Raw genomic sequence first — 17,909 nt, 5'->3', positions numbered from 1 at the left:
AATATTTACAAATTTTTTATTAGAGGATCCTTAGAATATAGTTTTCCCTTTCTTTGCATCAACAACTCCACCCAAATGGAGAAGCTTGAAAAAATTCAACGCCGAGCGTTCAGACTCTACATTGGCCTCAGGCAATCAACCGCGTCGAACGTCCTTCTTGCGAAGTCCGGTATTGACCCTCTGAAGCACAAATTCACCTACTTAGGATCCAAATATATCCTGAAATCGTTCGCCACCGACAACAATCATCGACAAGCTATTCGATCTCCAAATCAACCTCATTAACGAAGACAGGTATGATATTTCTAACTTCGTGCTATATAGAGTGTTCTTAAAAGATATAAATCAAAGATCGCTACCTTTGACTGCCTCCCCCTCTACTGCCATGACTATACGAAACAATCTCTTTTTCACCAGATCTTCACATCACTTCTCCTAACGTTGTAAACAAAATAAAACAAGCCTCTATTCCATAAATCATCTTTATGTCAACCTACTTTCACTTAATTCATGGCAAACATTCTTTTTACACTGACACTTCTAAGACCGATTCGGGCTCCTTTATCGACTTTGGCTTCTACTCTTCCACTCTAAATATCCAGCGCCTCTTTAAAATAGACGGATTTGCCTCTGTTCTTACGGGCGAGACTCTCGACATTCTTAAATGTGTCGACTTCATTTTGATAAATAAAATCCCGGACTCTATCATCTTCACAGATTCACGCAGCCTAGAAGAAATCCTCTTCTCAACAAAGGCTACAAGGGATCTCAGTTACCTAATTCTTGCTCTAAAAGAAAAACTCAAATTAGCAAAGCTCTCTTATCTCAGTATCTCTATTGTGTGGATTCCCAGCCATTCGGGAATATCGGACAACGAGACGGCCGATCTCCTTGCCAAAAGAGCCATTCACACAGGGCGTCTATTTCTGAGCTTATTCCTCATACTGATTTCTATTCTCTAGCGTCCGATCACTATAACTCTTCTTCCGCCCAAACTCTAATGTCTCAAGTCAATTTTAAAAGTAAAAACTATTTCAACTTATTCCCTCCTTTTTCCTCTCACCTATGGTTTTTAAAGCTGGGACTGGACCGAGAAGAAATTATCACTATATGCAGAATCAGAAGTAACCACTATAATCTGAGAGCCAGCCTTTTCCGCTGCTACATAGTTCCATCATCTGCGTGAGACTGCGGCCATTAGACCCAAGACATCGACCATATTCTCTGGTACTGTCCGTTACTTCAAGAACACCGGTCAATTCTACTCCAACAATTAACAGCCAGGCTCAAGAAATTTCCTTCGCGCGACATCTTCAAGATTCTCTCAAGTCTCTCCTCTGGGATTATCTCACGCATAATCTCTTTCCTCAAGAAAAATAATTTCAACGTATAAAGCGGGGAGCACACACTTTTGATAAGCGCATAATCATAAGCATAAGCAATTTGATTGGTCCATTTCCTTATGCATAAAGAAATGGACCAATCAAATTTCTTATGCTTATGATTACGCGTTTATGCAAAAGTGTGTGCTCCCCGCTTTAAATCCATCGTTGCCTATCACCTTTACCCATCTTGATATCTAAAAGCGACATCTATACTTACAACCCCTATAGGGCGCATTCTACTTAACGACCGCAACGCTCACGATATCATTCCATCTTTGTTTTTCACTGAAAGTTAAACAAAGACAAATGATACTCGCGAGCGTTGCGGTCGTTAAGTGGAACACGCCCATAGTGTTGGCTGACTGTGTGGGCCAGATTACCTCAGGCCCGGTGCCAAAAAGCAGAATAATTAGAATCATTAGAACTAAAACTATATACGGAGACAAATAAGAGTAAACAAGACGAACTTTTTATCTTAAAATAATTTTACGATAATAAACAATAAAAAAATAATGGCATCCATCTTGGAGAATATTGAGGAGAAAGGACAAGAGGGTCCGATCAGATGCATATTCTTTGCCGAATTTCATCACATAGCGGGACCTAAAATTACATGTCAGGTGAAGAAAGCATGCATTATAAAATGTAAATAATTTCTTTTTGTATTTAAAGTTGATATGAATTATATTATTTCTTGCAGGTACCTGATAATTTTATATCCAAGGACATTTTTGACAATGTCAGTGTTTACATTATACCCAAAGCACAATTACAAAGAAGCACCATTACAATGTAAGTTTAAGAAATTAAGGTTGTAAAAATCAATTCCGGAAAAAAATTTGTTAATCTTTCAATAACATTTAAAAGTTTTCCTTTTTAACAGCACTTTAAAGGACTATAAAATTTTAGGATTTCCTGTAAAGATTGATGATAAGAAATATGCAAGAAATGCGTTTTATTTCAACTTGTGTTTTGTTTGTGATGCAAATGCTCGCACTGTTCATTACGAACCGGTAGTTAAGAAAATGTCGGATTTTTTGGTAATAAATTTTTTAATAATAAAGTTCTCATGCTTTTTTTAATATATTTGAAAAATACAATAATTTATGTATCATAAATTTTGTATGATCAGATAGCTTTGGAAATAGAAAATTGCTTTTTATCTACCTCTGATGATAAAACCAGGTTAGCAGAAATGCTAGCTCAAGTCATGCAGGATTTAAATCTGCACAAAATGTGTACATTGACTGGTAAAATTTATATATTACTTTGATAGAAAATACTTTGTTATGATACATTTTATATATGTAATATTTTGACAGAAGGAACAATGACGTCTCATTTGAAAGTAGTAAAATTAGCACCTGAGCCCAAGCCAGTTCTCGATCATCAAGTACCAATATTCTTGGAGGATAGAGAAACATTTCAGAGTGATCAATGGGATTTGACTACACAGCAAGTGTTATCTTATATCGATGGTTTTAATCATGTGGCGCGTATAGCAGCTGCAGCCGATGTAGAAAATAATTTAGTTAAAAGCTGTGTACAAAATCTTGTGTAAGAGATATTCAAAGGTTGCAGTTTTATGAATAGTTGTTCCAAAAGACATGTTCGAATTTTTGTAGATATTATGGAGTTGTGACTCTGATTCCAATATTTCAATATAGTAATGTTTATGCTGTAACTCCGAAATTAAGGCAATTGGGAGATGATATGAAATTACAGAATAGATGTATAGCATATGCTTCTAAATCATGTAAGCAATGTTTTATAACATTATTACAATGTTATTTTAAATTTATAATAAAATTGCTTTTTCTTACCTAGCTAGGCAACCTGCATATTTTAGGGATATATATCATATATATTCAAGTATGACTTATGGCATTACCATGAAGGACTTGTGCCAACGTCTTAATCCACAAAACTTGAGAATAAATGAGAGAAGACTGATACAATTTGGTTTGATAGAGGGGCTTATTAGGAGAGTATATAATGTGAGCAACTTTTTATGTGCATATGTGTATAGTTGAGCATAGTGATACATGAATTGCATTTTGTTTTATAGTATCCTGTACTCCTTCCTGGTGCATCTTGCAGCGAAGAAGCAAAGAACAATCCAATCTATAAGTATTTTACAGGCACGTATAGCCTCGATGAAATATGCTGTAGCACAGGTCAGTCAACTGCGCAAATCGAAGATATTATTGAACGCGATCCGAACGTACTAATGATATGGAAGTGATGTTATAGAATGAAAGCTAAAAATAAAAAATAAGCGATGCCCATAAACGTATATCGTCGATTACAACGAGGCTGTAATATTTTCTTATGTGATTGTCAGAATATACATCTGATATTTGATAAGAGAATTTGTTTCCTAGTTGTTTCTAGAAAATAAATTCTTTTATCAGACATCAGGAGACCATTAAAAAAAGTATGTTAATTATTGTGACACCAACTATATATATTCATGTAGACAATTTTGTATTAGCACAATCTACCATTCTCTTGACAAGGATTTTTAAATATAATTTGTGTTTCTTGCATAACACCATATTTATACATAGTTTTGTATATATGCATATATGTATACAATAAAATTAAAAAGATATGTGATTTTTGCCATCTTTAAAATTAAGCTTAAAAGTTTTCATATTTGTTTTCATAAGCTTGATGGAAAAATTCACTAAATATTTTCGATCATTCGTTTTACTTCATTAATGTAAATATCTGGTACTTTGTTTTCTCTCATTTCTTGGCATTTTCGTTCCATTGCGTCTTGCAATTTCTTCTTGCGTATCGCAGTCTCTGCGCGGATGGTTAGGCCTTCCGCAAATATCTTTTGTCGTTCAGCGATACGTTTTCGTTCCTTCTCATTTACCTGTCCAATGAGATAAATTGATAACACATATTGTTATATACAGGGTGTAACAGAGCGCCCGTATCAGCAGTTTTTTGAGGAACCAACGCATTTTCGTGAAAAATGTTTCATGCAAAAGTTGTAGAGCTTTAAGTGGCGTATTATATAATAATATTAGCAGGGTTGGGAAGTAACGCGTTACTTGTAACGCCGTTACCGTTACAATTACTTTTTTTCGGTAACTGTAACGGTAAGGGCGTTACAAATTTTATTTGTAACGGAAAAAGTAACATCGTTACATTTTTCGGTAACGAGTAACGAATTTAACAGTTACTTTTATCGTTACTTTTTTCAAATTTTTTGATTTATTTAAGATATTATTCTTGCTATTGTGCGTGATAAAATTTTTATTTTAACCGTAAAGCCGTAAGCAAATCGACCAATTAGCATTCTTATTATGTTGCAAAAATGCTTGAATGTGATTGATTAACTTATGACTCTTGCAGACCAGTGCGATGACGCGACGCGCGATATCCAATGAGAGCTTTATCTTTTCGGAAAAGCAGAGCTCTCATTTACTACCAGTTCTAAGTACCTTGCAACGAAAATTAGAAAATCTCAATAAATCTGACCTTATAGATTGCCATTCATTAGTTGAAGCTATTCAGCAAGGTTTAAATAAAAGGTAACTTATTAATTTGATTAATACATGTTATTTAATTTTAAATAAGGATTTAATTGAAAAATATTATTTTATTTTAAACTATTGATTCAAAAGTATTAATTTCAATAAAACAAACAATGTCGCTTAATTTACTATATTTGATTTTAAATTTCTTACAATATTTGAAACAAAAGAATTAATAATAGCAGCATGTTTACATCCAAAATTTAAGTTAAACTGGTTAACCGGAGAAAAAAGAAAACGTGCTGAAAATTACTTGGAGGATTTATTGGGAATCCGATCAACTGAAAATTCTTCAAAAGCTGGAAAATCTGACGATCACGATGATTTTTTCATTTTTGAGCAAAAAAGGTGCAAAATGAATCTGAACAAGAAGAATTGTAACGGTTTTTAAAATCAAATAATTGTAATATAGAAATGTTAAACGACTATCCAAAACTTAAAAAACTTTTTATTAAATATAATACAGCTCTACCAAGCAGTGCATCTGTAGAAAGAATGTTTAGCATCGGTGGCTCTGTATTAACACCACAAAGAGGGCATTTAAATGATAATACTATGGAGCAACAAATTTTATTAAAAATTAATAAAGAATTTCGATAAAATTTAATCATTTATTTTGTAATAAACCTTGAATAAAATCTTGCTTACAATTTTTTAAAAGTTTTTCTTATGCAAAATAATTTATTAGTTTGTATTGTAAAAAAGTAACGGAAATTGTAACGACTCGTTACTTTTTAGTAACTGTAACGGTAACGAGTTACTTTTTAAAATTAGTAACGAGTAACGGTAACGAGTTACTTTTTAGAAAAAATAACGGTAACGATAACGAGTTACTTTTATAAAGTAACTTTCCCAACCCTGAATATTAGTATGATCTTGAATAGCACTGTCTAGGTCATATAAAAATCACTTTGAATTTTTAAAATGGAATCCCCTATTTTTTATTACATATTCTTGTAGCTTACCTCGAGAGCTTTCCAAAACACTATAATAAAGTATTTTTTTATTAAGTATTTTTTGAGTTTTTTGATATCTTAATCTGACATATTTTGAAAAAATAAAATATCTCATAAAATATTTAGTTTTCGATAATTTTACCGTAATACTTTTATGTACAGAATAATGGGACAAATCAATTAGTATAAAAAAATAATTGTTCTTAAGAAAATTATTTACAATGTATTTTTTAAAACAATTATTTGTTTTTTTTTTGCACTAATTGATTTGTCTTATTATTCTGTACATAAAAGTATTACGGTAAGGTTATTGAAAACTGAATATTTTACGAAATATTTAATTTTTTATATCAAAATATGTCGGATTAAAATATAAAATAACTCAAAAAGTACTTAATGAAAAAATACTTTATTATAGTGTTTTGGAAAGCTCTCGAGGTAAGTTACAAGAATATGTAATGGAAAATAGGGGGTTCCATTTAAAAAATTCAAAGTGATTTTTATATAATCTTGACGGTGCTATTCAAGGTCATACTAATATTATTATATAATACGCCACTTAGAGCTCTACAACTTTTGCATGAAATATTTTTTATTAAAATGCGTTGTTGCCTCAAAAAACTGCTGATACGGGCACTTTGTTACACTCTGTATGTATAATAATATACAAAAATTTTGTTCTATATGCGTAAAGATAATTAATGCGAACCTGCTTTAATATTTCGTTGCGATGGATTAAAATCTGTTGTTGTTTCTGTTCGAGTTCCTTCTTTTCTTTGCAAAAAGCTGCTCGTTGCACGCGTACGATCTTCTCGAATTCCCGCCTATCTCGCTCGATCTCGATAGCTTGCATTACTCTTTTATTATTTATTTGTTCTTCTCTATCTTTCTGAAGAATCCTCTGAGCTTCCAGTTTCTTTAACGCTTCTTTCTTCTCCCTTTGTCTCCATTCCCGTTCTACTTCTTCCTGATCTCGAGCCGCGTTGATTTCGTCAATTCGCGCCTGGAAATTTATTGCCATGATTTGCCTCTAACCGAAGTTATTATCTATATAACTCCCATACAGCACCGCAAGATTGCAACAACATTTTTCTGCAAGATTGCAACATTGCAGAAACTTTGCGAAATGTCGCTGCAACGTTGTTATGATATTGCAGCAACAGTAAAATGTCCGCCTACAGAAATATTGCAATATAATATTGCAACAACATAGCAATATAATATATATGCAATAATGCTTTATGTATATTTATTGACATAATATCCTTAACATATGAAAAAAATAATAAGAAATTAGGCCTATAAGATTCAGGATCTAGTGTGTATGGTATATAGATTTTCTGTATTATAATAATAACGAAATTATAAAATGTATATTTTTCAATACACATTTAACTTCCTTCAGTGACAGAAAATATCTAAGAGAAATAAGAAAAAACTCAATTTGCAATTGTGTAAATTCTCAATTTCTTTGTATCCGAAATATTCAGATATCCGGATGCAAAAAGATTGTGGTGGATTTATGCATACAACGAGTTTTTTCACATCTTTCTTTATATAATCTCAAAATTTATTTATTAAAATCTGAAGTATCTTGCATATTAGAAAATTATTATCAAATTTTTGATTTTATATAAGAATGGAAACTATTAAAAGAATTCTTAGTTCAATGTCTGAGTCCCCTGTATTGGGATCATATCATATGACTTAAACTAATAAAAATAGTTATTATATCTTTTTAATCTTACTAGCCGCTCATTGTAAACTTTATATAATCATCGTGATTAAAAATTGAATGCGGAATAGATAGCGCAACATGCGCCGCATAGCGGTAAACAAATGAAGTAGCGATTATCAAATACTTTTTTTGTAATATATTCGGAATGTTGCTGTAACATTGCTAAAGTTATATTGTAAAATAATGTCTGCAATATTTCTGCAACATTAAACTGCAATATGCAATATTGCAATGTTGCAGCAATGTTGTTGCAAGCTTCAGTGCTATATGAGCTTATACTTTTTATATATTTCATTTTTTTAATAACATACATTAATCTTCTAGTACTATAACATATAATACTTAATTTCGTTAAATAGAAATAATCATATGTGAGATGAAAAAGTACTTTGAAACGAAGTTTCAAAAAGAATGAAAGCATTGTATCATAGATAATGAAGTCTGATGTGGTCCTCATTGATCCTTGACAACAAGTAATTGAAATGCAAGAATATATATGAAAATAATTATAGAAATATATAGAACGATATATATGCAATACGATGATGTATCGCACAAACTATTACGGGAAAAATTCATGATTTTGCACTATATGCATTTTAGTATAGCGTGATACACACACGTCTGAAGAACTTTTAGATATCACTCATATCATTGAAAATACCGCAAACTTAAATTGGATATTTAATACCTGAAATTCATGTGCTTGCATCGTTTGCGTCGCCACTCTGGCTTTTTCTCGTTCCTTTCTTAATTTTTCCAATCTCTGCTCTTCCGCCTTTTTAGTCTCTCGTTCCTCCTTTAGTCGATAATAATTTTGTATCCTGAAAAAGAACATATCTTTTTCATAATGAAAAGGAAAGGAATTAAAAGAATATTTTTAAAACGTTTCTAAAATATATAGAATTAACAGGGTTGGTAAATTAATTTTTTTTAAACAAACAATAAGTTAAGTTTAAAGTTAATGGCCCAAAAATTAACTAAGTTTACGTTAAAAGTTACTTAAATAAATATTAACTCACTTAAAATTAAGTTAAAAAATTATTAACTTATTAAAAAGTTAAAAGTTAATTATGCAAAACTACTTTTTATATAATTAATCTTTCAATTGTACATTTTAAATTAAACTTTTTAAATTTAGATAATAGAATAAAAAGATAAATTTTTTGTAAGAGAGATCATGTTTTCTTATATAATAATTAATAATACACATTATTTAAATATAGTTGTGTACTATAGTTGTGTAATAGAGATATTATAGTGTTTAAAAACAAAACGGTTAATGTAGAGACTTTGATTAAGAGGACTTTCCTGTTTAATTTGAACCGCTTTACCTGTGTTTTATCTTTATCTTTAATTGTTAGATACTCTAACAATAAATTAAAATAATTTAAAAATATTTATTGAATTGCACTAAACATACGCTCTACGTGCGCCGAAGATAATACCGTTATATTGTATTTTATAAACGTATATTTTAATGGTACTGGATACTATATCTTATGTCTTATGTTATAATTATTAGTAAATAGATTATTTTCGACTATCAAAAATACAAAATTTTAATTTGTATAAAAAAAGTTAATAAGTTAACGTTAATGTATTTAAAAATAACTAGTTTAAGTTAAAAGTTAACATGTTTAAAATTAAGTTAAAAATTATTAACTTTTCAATTTTTTAACTTAGCTTTTAACTTTTTAACTAGTTACTATCTAACATTGATAATTCCAAAATTAAAAATTTTTTAGATACATTTTTAAATATTAAATTTAAAAGTTAATATCCTAGATTTAATTAAAATTAATTTTAATATTAATAAAAGTATGCCTTAGGTCTATAATTTTATTCTCCTCTTGTTCCATAGCCTTAAAATGTTTCAATTGTTCGTTTCCCTCTGCAAGTTCCTGTCGCACTTTAATGTTCTCGGCCTCTTTGTCGCGCACCTTCTCGATCTCGTTTTGTTGCCATGCAATATTATTTAAATTGATGAGCCGGCTTTCCTCCTGCTTCCTTTCAAACTCAAGGATTCGTTGCTCCTCGTTTTCCACGATTTGCTCCTTCAGAAACTTTGCTAATTGCAGCCTCTTGGCCGTCTCATCCTGCTCTTTTCGCAATTCTTCCTTGATCGCCCATTTCCTCTCATTTTCCATCATATCGTTTAGCCGTTTCTCTTCTTCGTGAAACTCTCGTTCTATCAGCTTTCTTTCCGCAATCTACAAACGAATAGCTAAATGTACGAAAATTTTACATATTAAGAAGAGATATTATCAGCATATTTTTGAAATTGATCATAGGATCGACGAATTTACTTGGGCATCGCGAATAGCTCGGCATTTGCTTTCTAGGATAAGTTGATTGCACTTTTGTATCTCCTTCTTTTGCTCCATACGCATGTTGTATGCACGCTCGAGGACATGCATCGTTCGTCTTCTCGCCTCCTCCTCGATTTCCCTTGTTCTCGGATCTTTTTCACGGTCCTTCTTTATGTCTATTCTGCGGATCGTTTCTTTGCGCTCGATACTTTCCTTCGTCAATCTCTCCTTCTCCTTCTCTGCTGTTTTCGCGGCTGCTAATCTTTCTTCCTTTGTGATCACGCGACTGCGTTCCTTCAGGTCTTCATATTCTTTCTTGGTCATGATCTTCGGATAGACCGTAGACACCTTCGAAGGAATCAGATACTTTTTCGTACCGCTTTTATCCCTTATTTTTCCAACCTGTCAGGTTCAATCAATTATTTAATAGCGCATGTAAAGATGTAAATAAAAAAAAAAATGTTTTTTTATAAAATACGAATTTTTCGAGAAGAAAACAACAAGCCTTGTTTTTTTTTCAGGTATGTAATTAACATCCTTAAACTTTGATTATTGCAAATTAATTCTTTATTATATTTGATTTTTGTGTTTATTATAGATACAAAAACACACCCAATTTCTGTAATTTAAAAAGATATACTTTACTTACTATTATAATATAATTTAAAAAAAACTAAAGTTCTTATATTTTCAATTTATTTTTTTCGAAAGTATTTTTATTGGATCAATGAGATTTTTGTGATTAAAATGATGTCAAACAAAATAAAAATTTTTGTTATGCATCTAACTCTATTACCCGCATCATGTCGTGTTCGATGTAATTTGCCACAAAAGTTTCCATTAATCCATTAAAATTACTTTCAAAACAAAATAAATTCAAAATATAAGAATTTTAGTTTTTTTATTATATTAATAAAAAGTGTGAATAAAAAAATATTATATTAAAAAAACCAAATGTTTTTTTTTTTTTTCAATGAAAAAGAAAACATGTTTTCTTTTACACGTTTTTTTTTATATCTCTAAGCTCTAAGCACATTTGCAATTTTAATTTATGCATAACTTGACTCTAATAAGAATATATAATATATATACAGGGTGTCCCATTTTAAAGGATCCACTCGAATATCTCAGAAACACTGCATTAAATCGAAAAATGTTTCAAACAAAAGTTGTGTGGCTTCAAGGGGGCCATAAGGTGGTGACAATGATTTGATCTTGGAAAATCATTTGAAGGTCATGTGAAGGTCAACTTTAAAATCTTGAATGGAAACCCCTATTTTTTATTTAGTATTCTTGTAGCTGACATCGAGAGCTTTCCAAAACACTATAATAAAGTATTTTTTTATTAAGTACTTTTTGAGTTATTTTATATTTTAATCTGACATATTTTGATATAAAAAATTAAATATCTCGTAAAATATTTAGTTTTTGATAATTTTACCGTAATACTTCTATGTACAGAATAATGAGACGAATCAATTAGTATAAAAAAAATTGTTTTTAAGAAAATTATTTACAATGTATTTTTTTTAAACAATTATTTGTCCTGTAACATTTTTTTTATAACACTTAATAAAAAAGTTATTATTGAATAAAGTCTGCCAATCAGCTATATAAAATATAATATATATACATGCACGCACGCACGCACGCACGCACGCACATGTATGTATGTATGTGTATATATATATATTATATATATATATATATATGTATCTGTGTATGTATATATTATATTTTATATATATATATATATATATATATATATATATATACAAATTATATATAAAATGCCTCTTTTTTCCTTAATCTAATGTAATACTAATATTTAATTAATAAAATTAAAGCGAAAATGTAATATTATATGAAAATCCGCGTTTTGCTTTGTATGATCGATAGACTGTGCATTACCTCTTTTTCTTCATACGCGTTACTTCTTCTTGAATGAATCTGTTTGTCATCGAGCATACGATCGCATACCAATGGTGGATGGATCGAGTACACACCCAGTGGGAGTTTCGAGTCGTCGGTGCGGTACTCGAAATTGCCGGATTCCATTTTTCGTATTGCGGTCTTGGTTGACATAATGATCGAGTAGACTTTACCGGTTTTTTTCGTGGAAAAATGTCAATCAAACAACGACAGCCGGGAGACATTGCATGCACGATGGTCCTTTATCAGGATTCTTGCGGATTATTATCTTTAGGGATGATGCCCGGAATTGTACGTATATTCACACACGATGTTTCCTGCGTCGGCAAGACGATGACTCTTGGTACCGAAAACACGGCGAGAGAAGCTGAGGTAACCTGATAGGAACAATCGCACCGACCGGTATACCGTCGTTGACTGTTTGCCGACGGGTAACCGTTCCTTTGTTTGTTCAATAGAAGGAATTATGTCAAGAGATACAGATGGTCGATCGTATGGATAAAGTCCCGAAAAGTAATCACCCCCGATTTTTTTTAAACTTAGTATTCTTATGTATTTTGACGCATTAATTACGGATATCTTAGTGAAAATTGGCGACTACTTGATTTTCATGGTAAAAACCATGAAAAATCCATAGAAATTATAGTTTTTTACGTTTATCTCAGTAAATACGGAAAATCGTGATAAATATTTTAGATAAAAGTTTTAGATCTCATAGAGATAAACATTTTATGTCTTATGCATTTTTACCGTACGAGTGATAGCTTTCGAGCAAATCAAAGTTAAACATATATCTTAAACCAATTGCTGTATAAGTGAAACTACAAAGGCTGACAGTACTGCGTAGAAACCCAAATATATAACCTCGCTTTGCGTGGAAAGTTGCAAACCCATGTGGAGTCGTATATGTACTGCAAAGTACATGCTTAGATGGGAGGACAGATATAAGATTTAGTCCATCGTTTTTGTCGAAAACTATTACTTGTACGGTAAAAATGAATACGACATAAAATGTTTATCTCTGTGAGATCTAAAACTTTTGTCTAAAACATTTATTATGATTTTCCGTATTTACTGAGATAAGCGTAAAAAACTATAATTTTTATGGGTTTTTTATGGTTTTCACCATGAAAATCAAATAGTCACCAATTTTTACTATGATATTCGTAATCAGCGTATCAAAATACGTAAGAATACTAAGTTTCAAAAAAATCGGAGGTGAGTATTTTTCGGAACTACACCCGGGAATAATATAGGATGTTCAAAAAATAACTATATATATTAGGATGGTCGTTAAAAAAAATTATCTCTGCCGCTCTAAAAATGGAATATTGATAAAAAAAAAGTTCTGTAAAATCCCAAGTCTGTAAATTAAAGTGAACAGGTGTCTCTTCAAAAGAAAAGTTTGGAAGACAATCTTTTTATTTTTACTTTGTTAATTAGCTATATCAGCAGTTAAGAAAATTTTTGTTTGCAGTGCGACAAAACAATCGAATTTTAATGAATTTTTTGTATCAATCATACAAAAAAAGTTTTCTTAACTGCTGATACAACTAATTAACAAAGCAAAAATAAAAAAAATGTCTTCCAAACTTCTCTTTTCAAGAGGCACCTTTTCACTTTAATTTACAGACTTGGGGTTTTACAGAACTTTTTTTTTATCAATTACTACTCTTTTTGGGGGCGGCAGCGATATATTTTTTTAAACAATCACCCTAATATATATATAACAAAACATTTATCAAACATTAGCCAAAAGTTTAATAGTTTACGAGATATTTTATACTTTATTTTATTACTTTACTTCGATATAATTTTACATAAACTATGAAATATCTCATAAAATTATTTATTTTTCAATAATGTTACCTTAATATTTTAAGCTCAAGAAATGAGACATCAATTGGTGTAAAGAAAATAAAACAAGATTGACATTGAAATCTCCGAAGCGCCTCCACCCAAGATCAAACTAATGGCACCATCTTATGACTCTCTTAGAACTGAACAACTTTTGTCTGAAACATTTCTTTCTATTTTGTTTTATTTTTTAGATATTTAGGTGTCTCAATATAAATGCCCCACCTTGTATATGCGTGCGAGTGCATGTGCATGCTTGCGTGCTTGCACGTGTCGATTAGATATATAAAAAGAATGTACTATTCAATTTTCATATTTTTTCAAAGGAAAAGTTGTGTTATTTTATGAAAAAGATATTGTTTCTTCAAATTAATTCAATCCTTCTTTTCTCTCCTCTCTTTCGTTCAAGACTTAAACTTCAGATTAAATTTAACTCATACATAAAATATGTCCCTAGATGCGACGATCGATTATCTTTTATCTCTTGAATTTTGTTGTTCGAAGACAACTATACTTACACAAAACCTCTATCTCTAGATATTGATCGGATAATTATTGCTCGCAATGTTAATGTGTCATTTCCGAATTATTAGACTTGAGCTATTCTACACACTTCATTAGCAATTCTCGCTCGTACGATATGATACGCGAAACTACGAGAAGGAAAGAAGAAAAGAAAGATGATGAAAGCGATGAAGAATAAAAAAGTGATGATTCACGTTGATGAGAAATAAATTATACATGCGAAAGGAGTAGAATATATAGCTCGAGTCTAGGTACGAATTACGTTCTCATAGCAACTGATAGCGAAGGTCAAGGTGTAGGGGTGAGACTGCGTAATGAAGGACGATGACGAATGGGGGAATTGCAATATTGGATACTACAATGTAGCATTTTTAATAAACATTCACCTCGCTTCGCGATTGCATCAAAGGTATGCAGACGTATCTTATTGGATATTACGTATGTATATATCCATATCTTCCATCTTCTGATAACAATCGAGTCGATCAATCGTTCGCGTTTCTTAAAAAAAAAAAAATAAAATAATATAAAATAATAAATGCGTTTCAAATAGCGTGAATTATATCTTTTTTCATCCGTCTTATCTAACTACCGTTGCGCGGCTTTTGCTTAATTTCGCTCACGCGATAAGTGGACACATCCCAGACAGCACATGTCCCTAAAAGACGTCTAAAGGACAATTTAAAGACGTCTTAGTGTCCTTTAGACATCTTTAAGATGTCTTTTGGCCTTCTTGTGCTGTCTGGGATGCGTATAAATAATTTTACATTGCAAAGAGTTTCCCTTATTTTTCCTTCCCCTTTGACCTTGTCTTTTGCATGTGTCACGCAAACCATTATCCTTATTTTATGAGCTAGGACGACGATAGATTAAGCACATTTTATATGCTCCTTTTTTCCATAATTTGATCTTTCTTGCGATTCGTAAAAAAATTTGTATATTCCTTTTTCATTCTATATATTTCGTATAGACAAAAAATTATACAGAATGTTCGGAAAGTGATTATACGCCTGTATTTAATTAATAACATAAAAGCGTAAAATCTTGAAGTTGCTATCAGAAAGAACCCCGCACTAATCATATGGAAAATCTGTCCCGGTCAAATCAATTGGTTTTTACATATGTTGTAGCTTATGACCTACTGAACAAAAGAAGTAATGGGCACAAAGCTCAATAATGGACAGTTATCGAGTTATAACCAGTCAAACATGAAAAACAAAATATTTCGTAAACTATTCACTTTTTGGCCATCTTACCATTATAATTTTTGTGCCAAATATTGCGAGGAATCGATTTGTATGAAAAATTAGGGTAATTCCATTTAAAAAAATAAAGATGACCTTTAAATCTCCTAAGCGCCTCCACCTAAAAAAAAATGTTCACTTCCACAAGATTTCCCCCTCGATACCATACAACTTTTATTTCAAACATTTTCTCCTATCTCCAAAATTGTGGGAGCAGTGATGCCAGAAAGCCCACACTAGCAATACGCAACCGTAGTGAGGAGGATACGCACACGAGCGAAAACCGTATACATGTAATACGCAGAGCGTTCTGCGCATTACATGTACACGGTTTTCGCTTGTGTGCGTATCCTCCTCACTACGGTTGCGTGTTACTAGCGTGGACATTCTGGCATCACTGTGTGGGAGTTATTCGGGTGGCCTGTCTTAGATGCCTCACCCTGTATATATATTCGAGTACAATTCTTTCATGCAACTTGACATAAACAAAAAGGTCATGCGGTCGTTTTTCGTTATCTATAAGAATGTAGATGAACGATTCCAGCAGATACCTTCCAAAATGTTCGTTTAGAATTTGAGAATCGTCTTTATTTTATTGTTTAGCAAACAATAAAAAACATTTTGAACATTTGCTACAACAGACGACACTGTAAAGTAAATAAATTGTACTCTAAATTGTATCTTCATATAAATATTTTTTTTTTTTTTTTTTGGTGATGCTTAAACTTTCAAGTATGATTTCTGAAAAAGATTCACTTAAATTAAAAAAAAAAACAAATAGGGTTGTAAAGAAAATCAAAAGATCTTCAAAATAATGTGCCACTTAACCCCAATCGCTATTTAAGATTTTTGAAGGGTAGCTACCCCGATGAAAGGGAAGAAGCAATACCGTTGCATTTATCGTACTTATACGTTCCCCTCAAAAACAAAATTGATCTCTTTTAGCATTTTTCGAAAAAATTTATAGATCACAAAATAAACAGGGAGGAAACTTTTCAAATGAACACCCTGTATTGTATATACAGGGTATTCCTAAGCACCCGTACAAACCTTTTAAGAAAAAGGGAAGAGGATCAAAAATCGTAAAAATTTCGATAACTAAATCGGGTATTATCGCTCTATTGTATGATGATATTTTCAACTTCCGGTGCCGACCGGAAATGAGTTATCCAGACCAAAAGTCGAATTTTTTGAATGGAATATGGCACTTTTTATTGTAGATTCGAATTCCCGAAAAATAAGAAACTTTTGTCTTAAACATTTTCTAAAATGCCTCCATTGATCTTGGATTTTAATTATATATTATAAATATTTTTCATGTATAGTAAAAATGTAAAACTGCAGATCTCGCGATGCAGCCACCCACCGGTGCCGCGGCGGCGTCAACCCGCGAATGATCCGTTGTTCGACGTGTGGTTGCGGACTGGCGACAAAGCCGTTGTGGCACAGGTTGTGTCGTCGTCGTTGCCTCCCGCTGTCGTTGATCCGAGAGAACTACTAACGACAGCAAACTCCCCGTCGACGATAACGATCCCATGGCGTACCACGTGGCGCTGCTATGTGTACCTCGGGATACAGCGATCGTATTCGCGTGCGGCACACCGGCTCTAGCGCATCGTAGTCTGTCGCATCGACGTCGCCCGTCCCTCTATGATGAAATTACACCGATAAATTGGAGACCACTGCAGGAAACGAATTTAAGTGCGATATACGATGGATTATCGATGTTGCTTGCGTCTCGCAAACCATGGATGGAAGGAAAACGTGAACCTTTTTGGAAAATTCAATGAAAACGAATAAAAAATAAATATCGAAGCTTCCTTGCAGCTCCATTTCTTTTTTTTATTTATGTAAGTATTAATTTTTATTTAAACGCGATGTTGTTGGTGATGAAATATTCAAGTGAATGCGTCTACATTGAATCGAAAATTAATCTTTCGATAATACGATTTAAATAAACAACAGATACGTCTGGATAGAAGCTCGCCACTGTGACTCCATAATGACTCGCCGATCTCTTACCACAGATCTGTTCGCACGAGATGATGATGTACGCTCGAGATGATGGTCGTCATCATCGAGAAATGATAGTCGCGGAACATTCTGGAGCTCCTCTGTCTATCGAGTGAGTACGTATATATTTTTTTTTACTTAAAATATATTTAATAATTATGTGCCTCTCCCTGTGTCCAATTTTCTCGATATTTACATTGGAATCCATCTAATTCTCGATCAACATCTCGATTATCAACAACGAAGTGTACATTTTACCTTTCAGCTCGTTTAATCAAATAAGAGCAATTAGAATAAAAATTATACTTAAAGATTATAAATAGATCGATATAATTTGCATTATGGAAAACATGTACATCTCATTTGCCTTTACTATTAATATTATATCTGCTGTCG

The 17,909-nt window shown here is 31.9% G+C and overlaps 3 protein-coding genes and 1 pseudogene across 7 annotated transcripts in view; 3 read left to right on the top strand and 1 right to left on the bottom strand.

Moving 5' to 3' along the window:
* The window catches only part of LOC138933333 (uncharacterized), a 125,516-nt pseudogene that overhangs the window by 68,823 nt on the left and 38,784 nt on the right, over positions 1-17,909 (top strand).
* Nprl2 (Nitrogen permease regulator-like 2) lies at positions 1,672-3,990 on the top strand. Of its 2 annotated transcripts, none has more exons than XM_070296093.1 (8): positions 1,672-2,005; positions 2,086-2,177; positions 2,269-2,425; positions 2,518-2,635; positions 2,708-2,840; positions 3,011-3,141; positions 3,213-3,382; positions 3,454-3,990. In XM_070296093.1, the coding sequence occupies exons 1-8, from the start codon at positions 1,898-1,900 to the stop codon at positions 3,628-3,630; spliced, it is 1,086 nt and encodes a 361-aa protein (XP_070152194.1). In that variant the 5' UTR covers positions 1,672-1,897; the 3' UTR covers positions 3,631-3,990. The 2 variants fall into 2 exon arrangements, with proteins under 2 accessions (XP_070152194.1, XP_070152193.1); XM_070296092.1 differs by having other exon boundaries at positions 2,708-2,942; positions 3,454-3,988.
* LOC138933410 (cilia- and flagella-associated protein 45) lies at positions 3,869-17,813 on the bottom strand. Of its 2 annotated transcripts, none has more exons than XM_070296091.1 (6): positions 16,867-17,813; positions 9,940-10,344; positions 9,458-9,843; positions 8,322-8,454; positions 6,602-6,895; positions 3,869-4,269 (listed from the first exon to the last, which is right to left on the bottom strand). In XM_070296091.1, the coding sequence occupies exons 1-6, from the start codon at positions 17,035-17,037 to the stop codon at positions 4,075-4,077; spliced, it is 1,584 nt and encodes a 527-aa protein (XP_070152192.1). In that variant the 5' UTR covers positions 17,038-17,813; the 3' UTR covers positions 3,869-4,074. The 2 variants fall into 2 exon arrangements, with proteins under 2 accessions (XP_070152192.1, XP_070152191.1); XM_070296090.1 differs by lacking the exon at positions 16,867-17,813 and adding an exon at positions 11,854-12,340.
* Positions 16,284-17,909, top strand: part of LOC138933409 (uncharacterized) — a 30,167-nt gene continuing 28,541 nt past the window's right edge. Inside the window, exons 1-2 of one of the 3 annotated variants that reach the window (XM_070296086.1) lie at positions 16,284-17,350; positions 17,466-17,625. The gene's annotated coding sequence lies outside the window, so the exon portion shown is untranslated. Of the gene's footprint in view, positions 17,351-17,465; positions 17,630-17,909 lie in introns of all 3 variants that reach the window. The other 2 variants (XM_070296088.1, XM_070296089.1) reach the window with 2 other exon arrangements.

This window comes from Polyergus mexicanus, unplaced genomic scaffold (assembly GCF_030449975.1).
Source record: "Polyergus mexicanus isolate NDT 795.1 unplaced genomic scaffold, iyPolMexi1.0 SCAF_5, whole genome shotgun sequence".
Classification (NCBI taxonomy): domain Eukaryota; kingdom Metazoa; phylum Arthropoda; class Insecta; order Hymenoptera; family Formicidae; genus Polyergus; species Polyergus mexicanus.
This window is presented reverse-complemented; position numbering and strand designations above follow the sequence as displayed.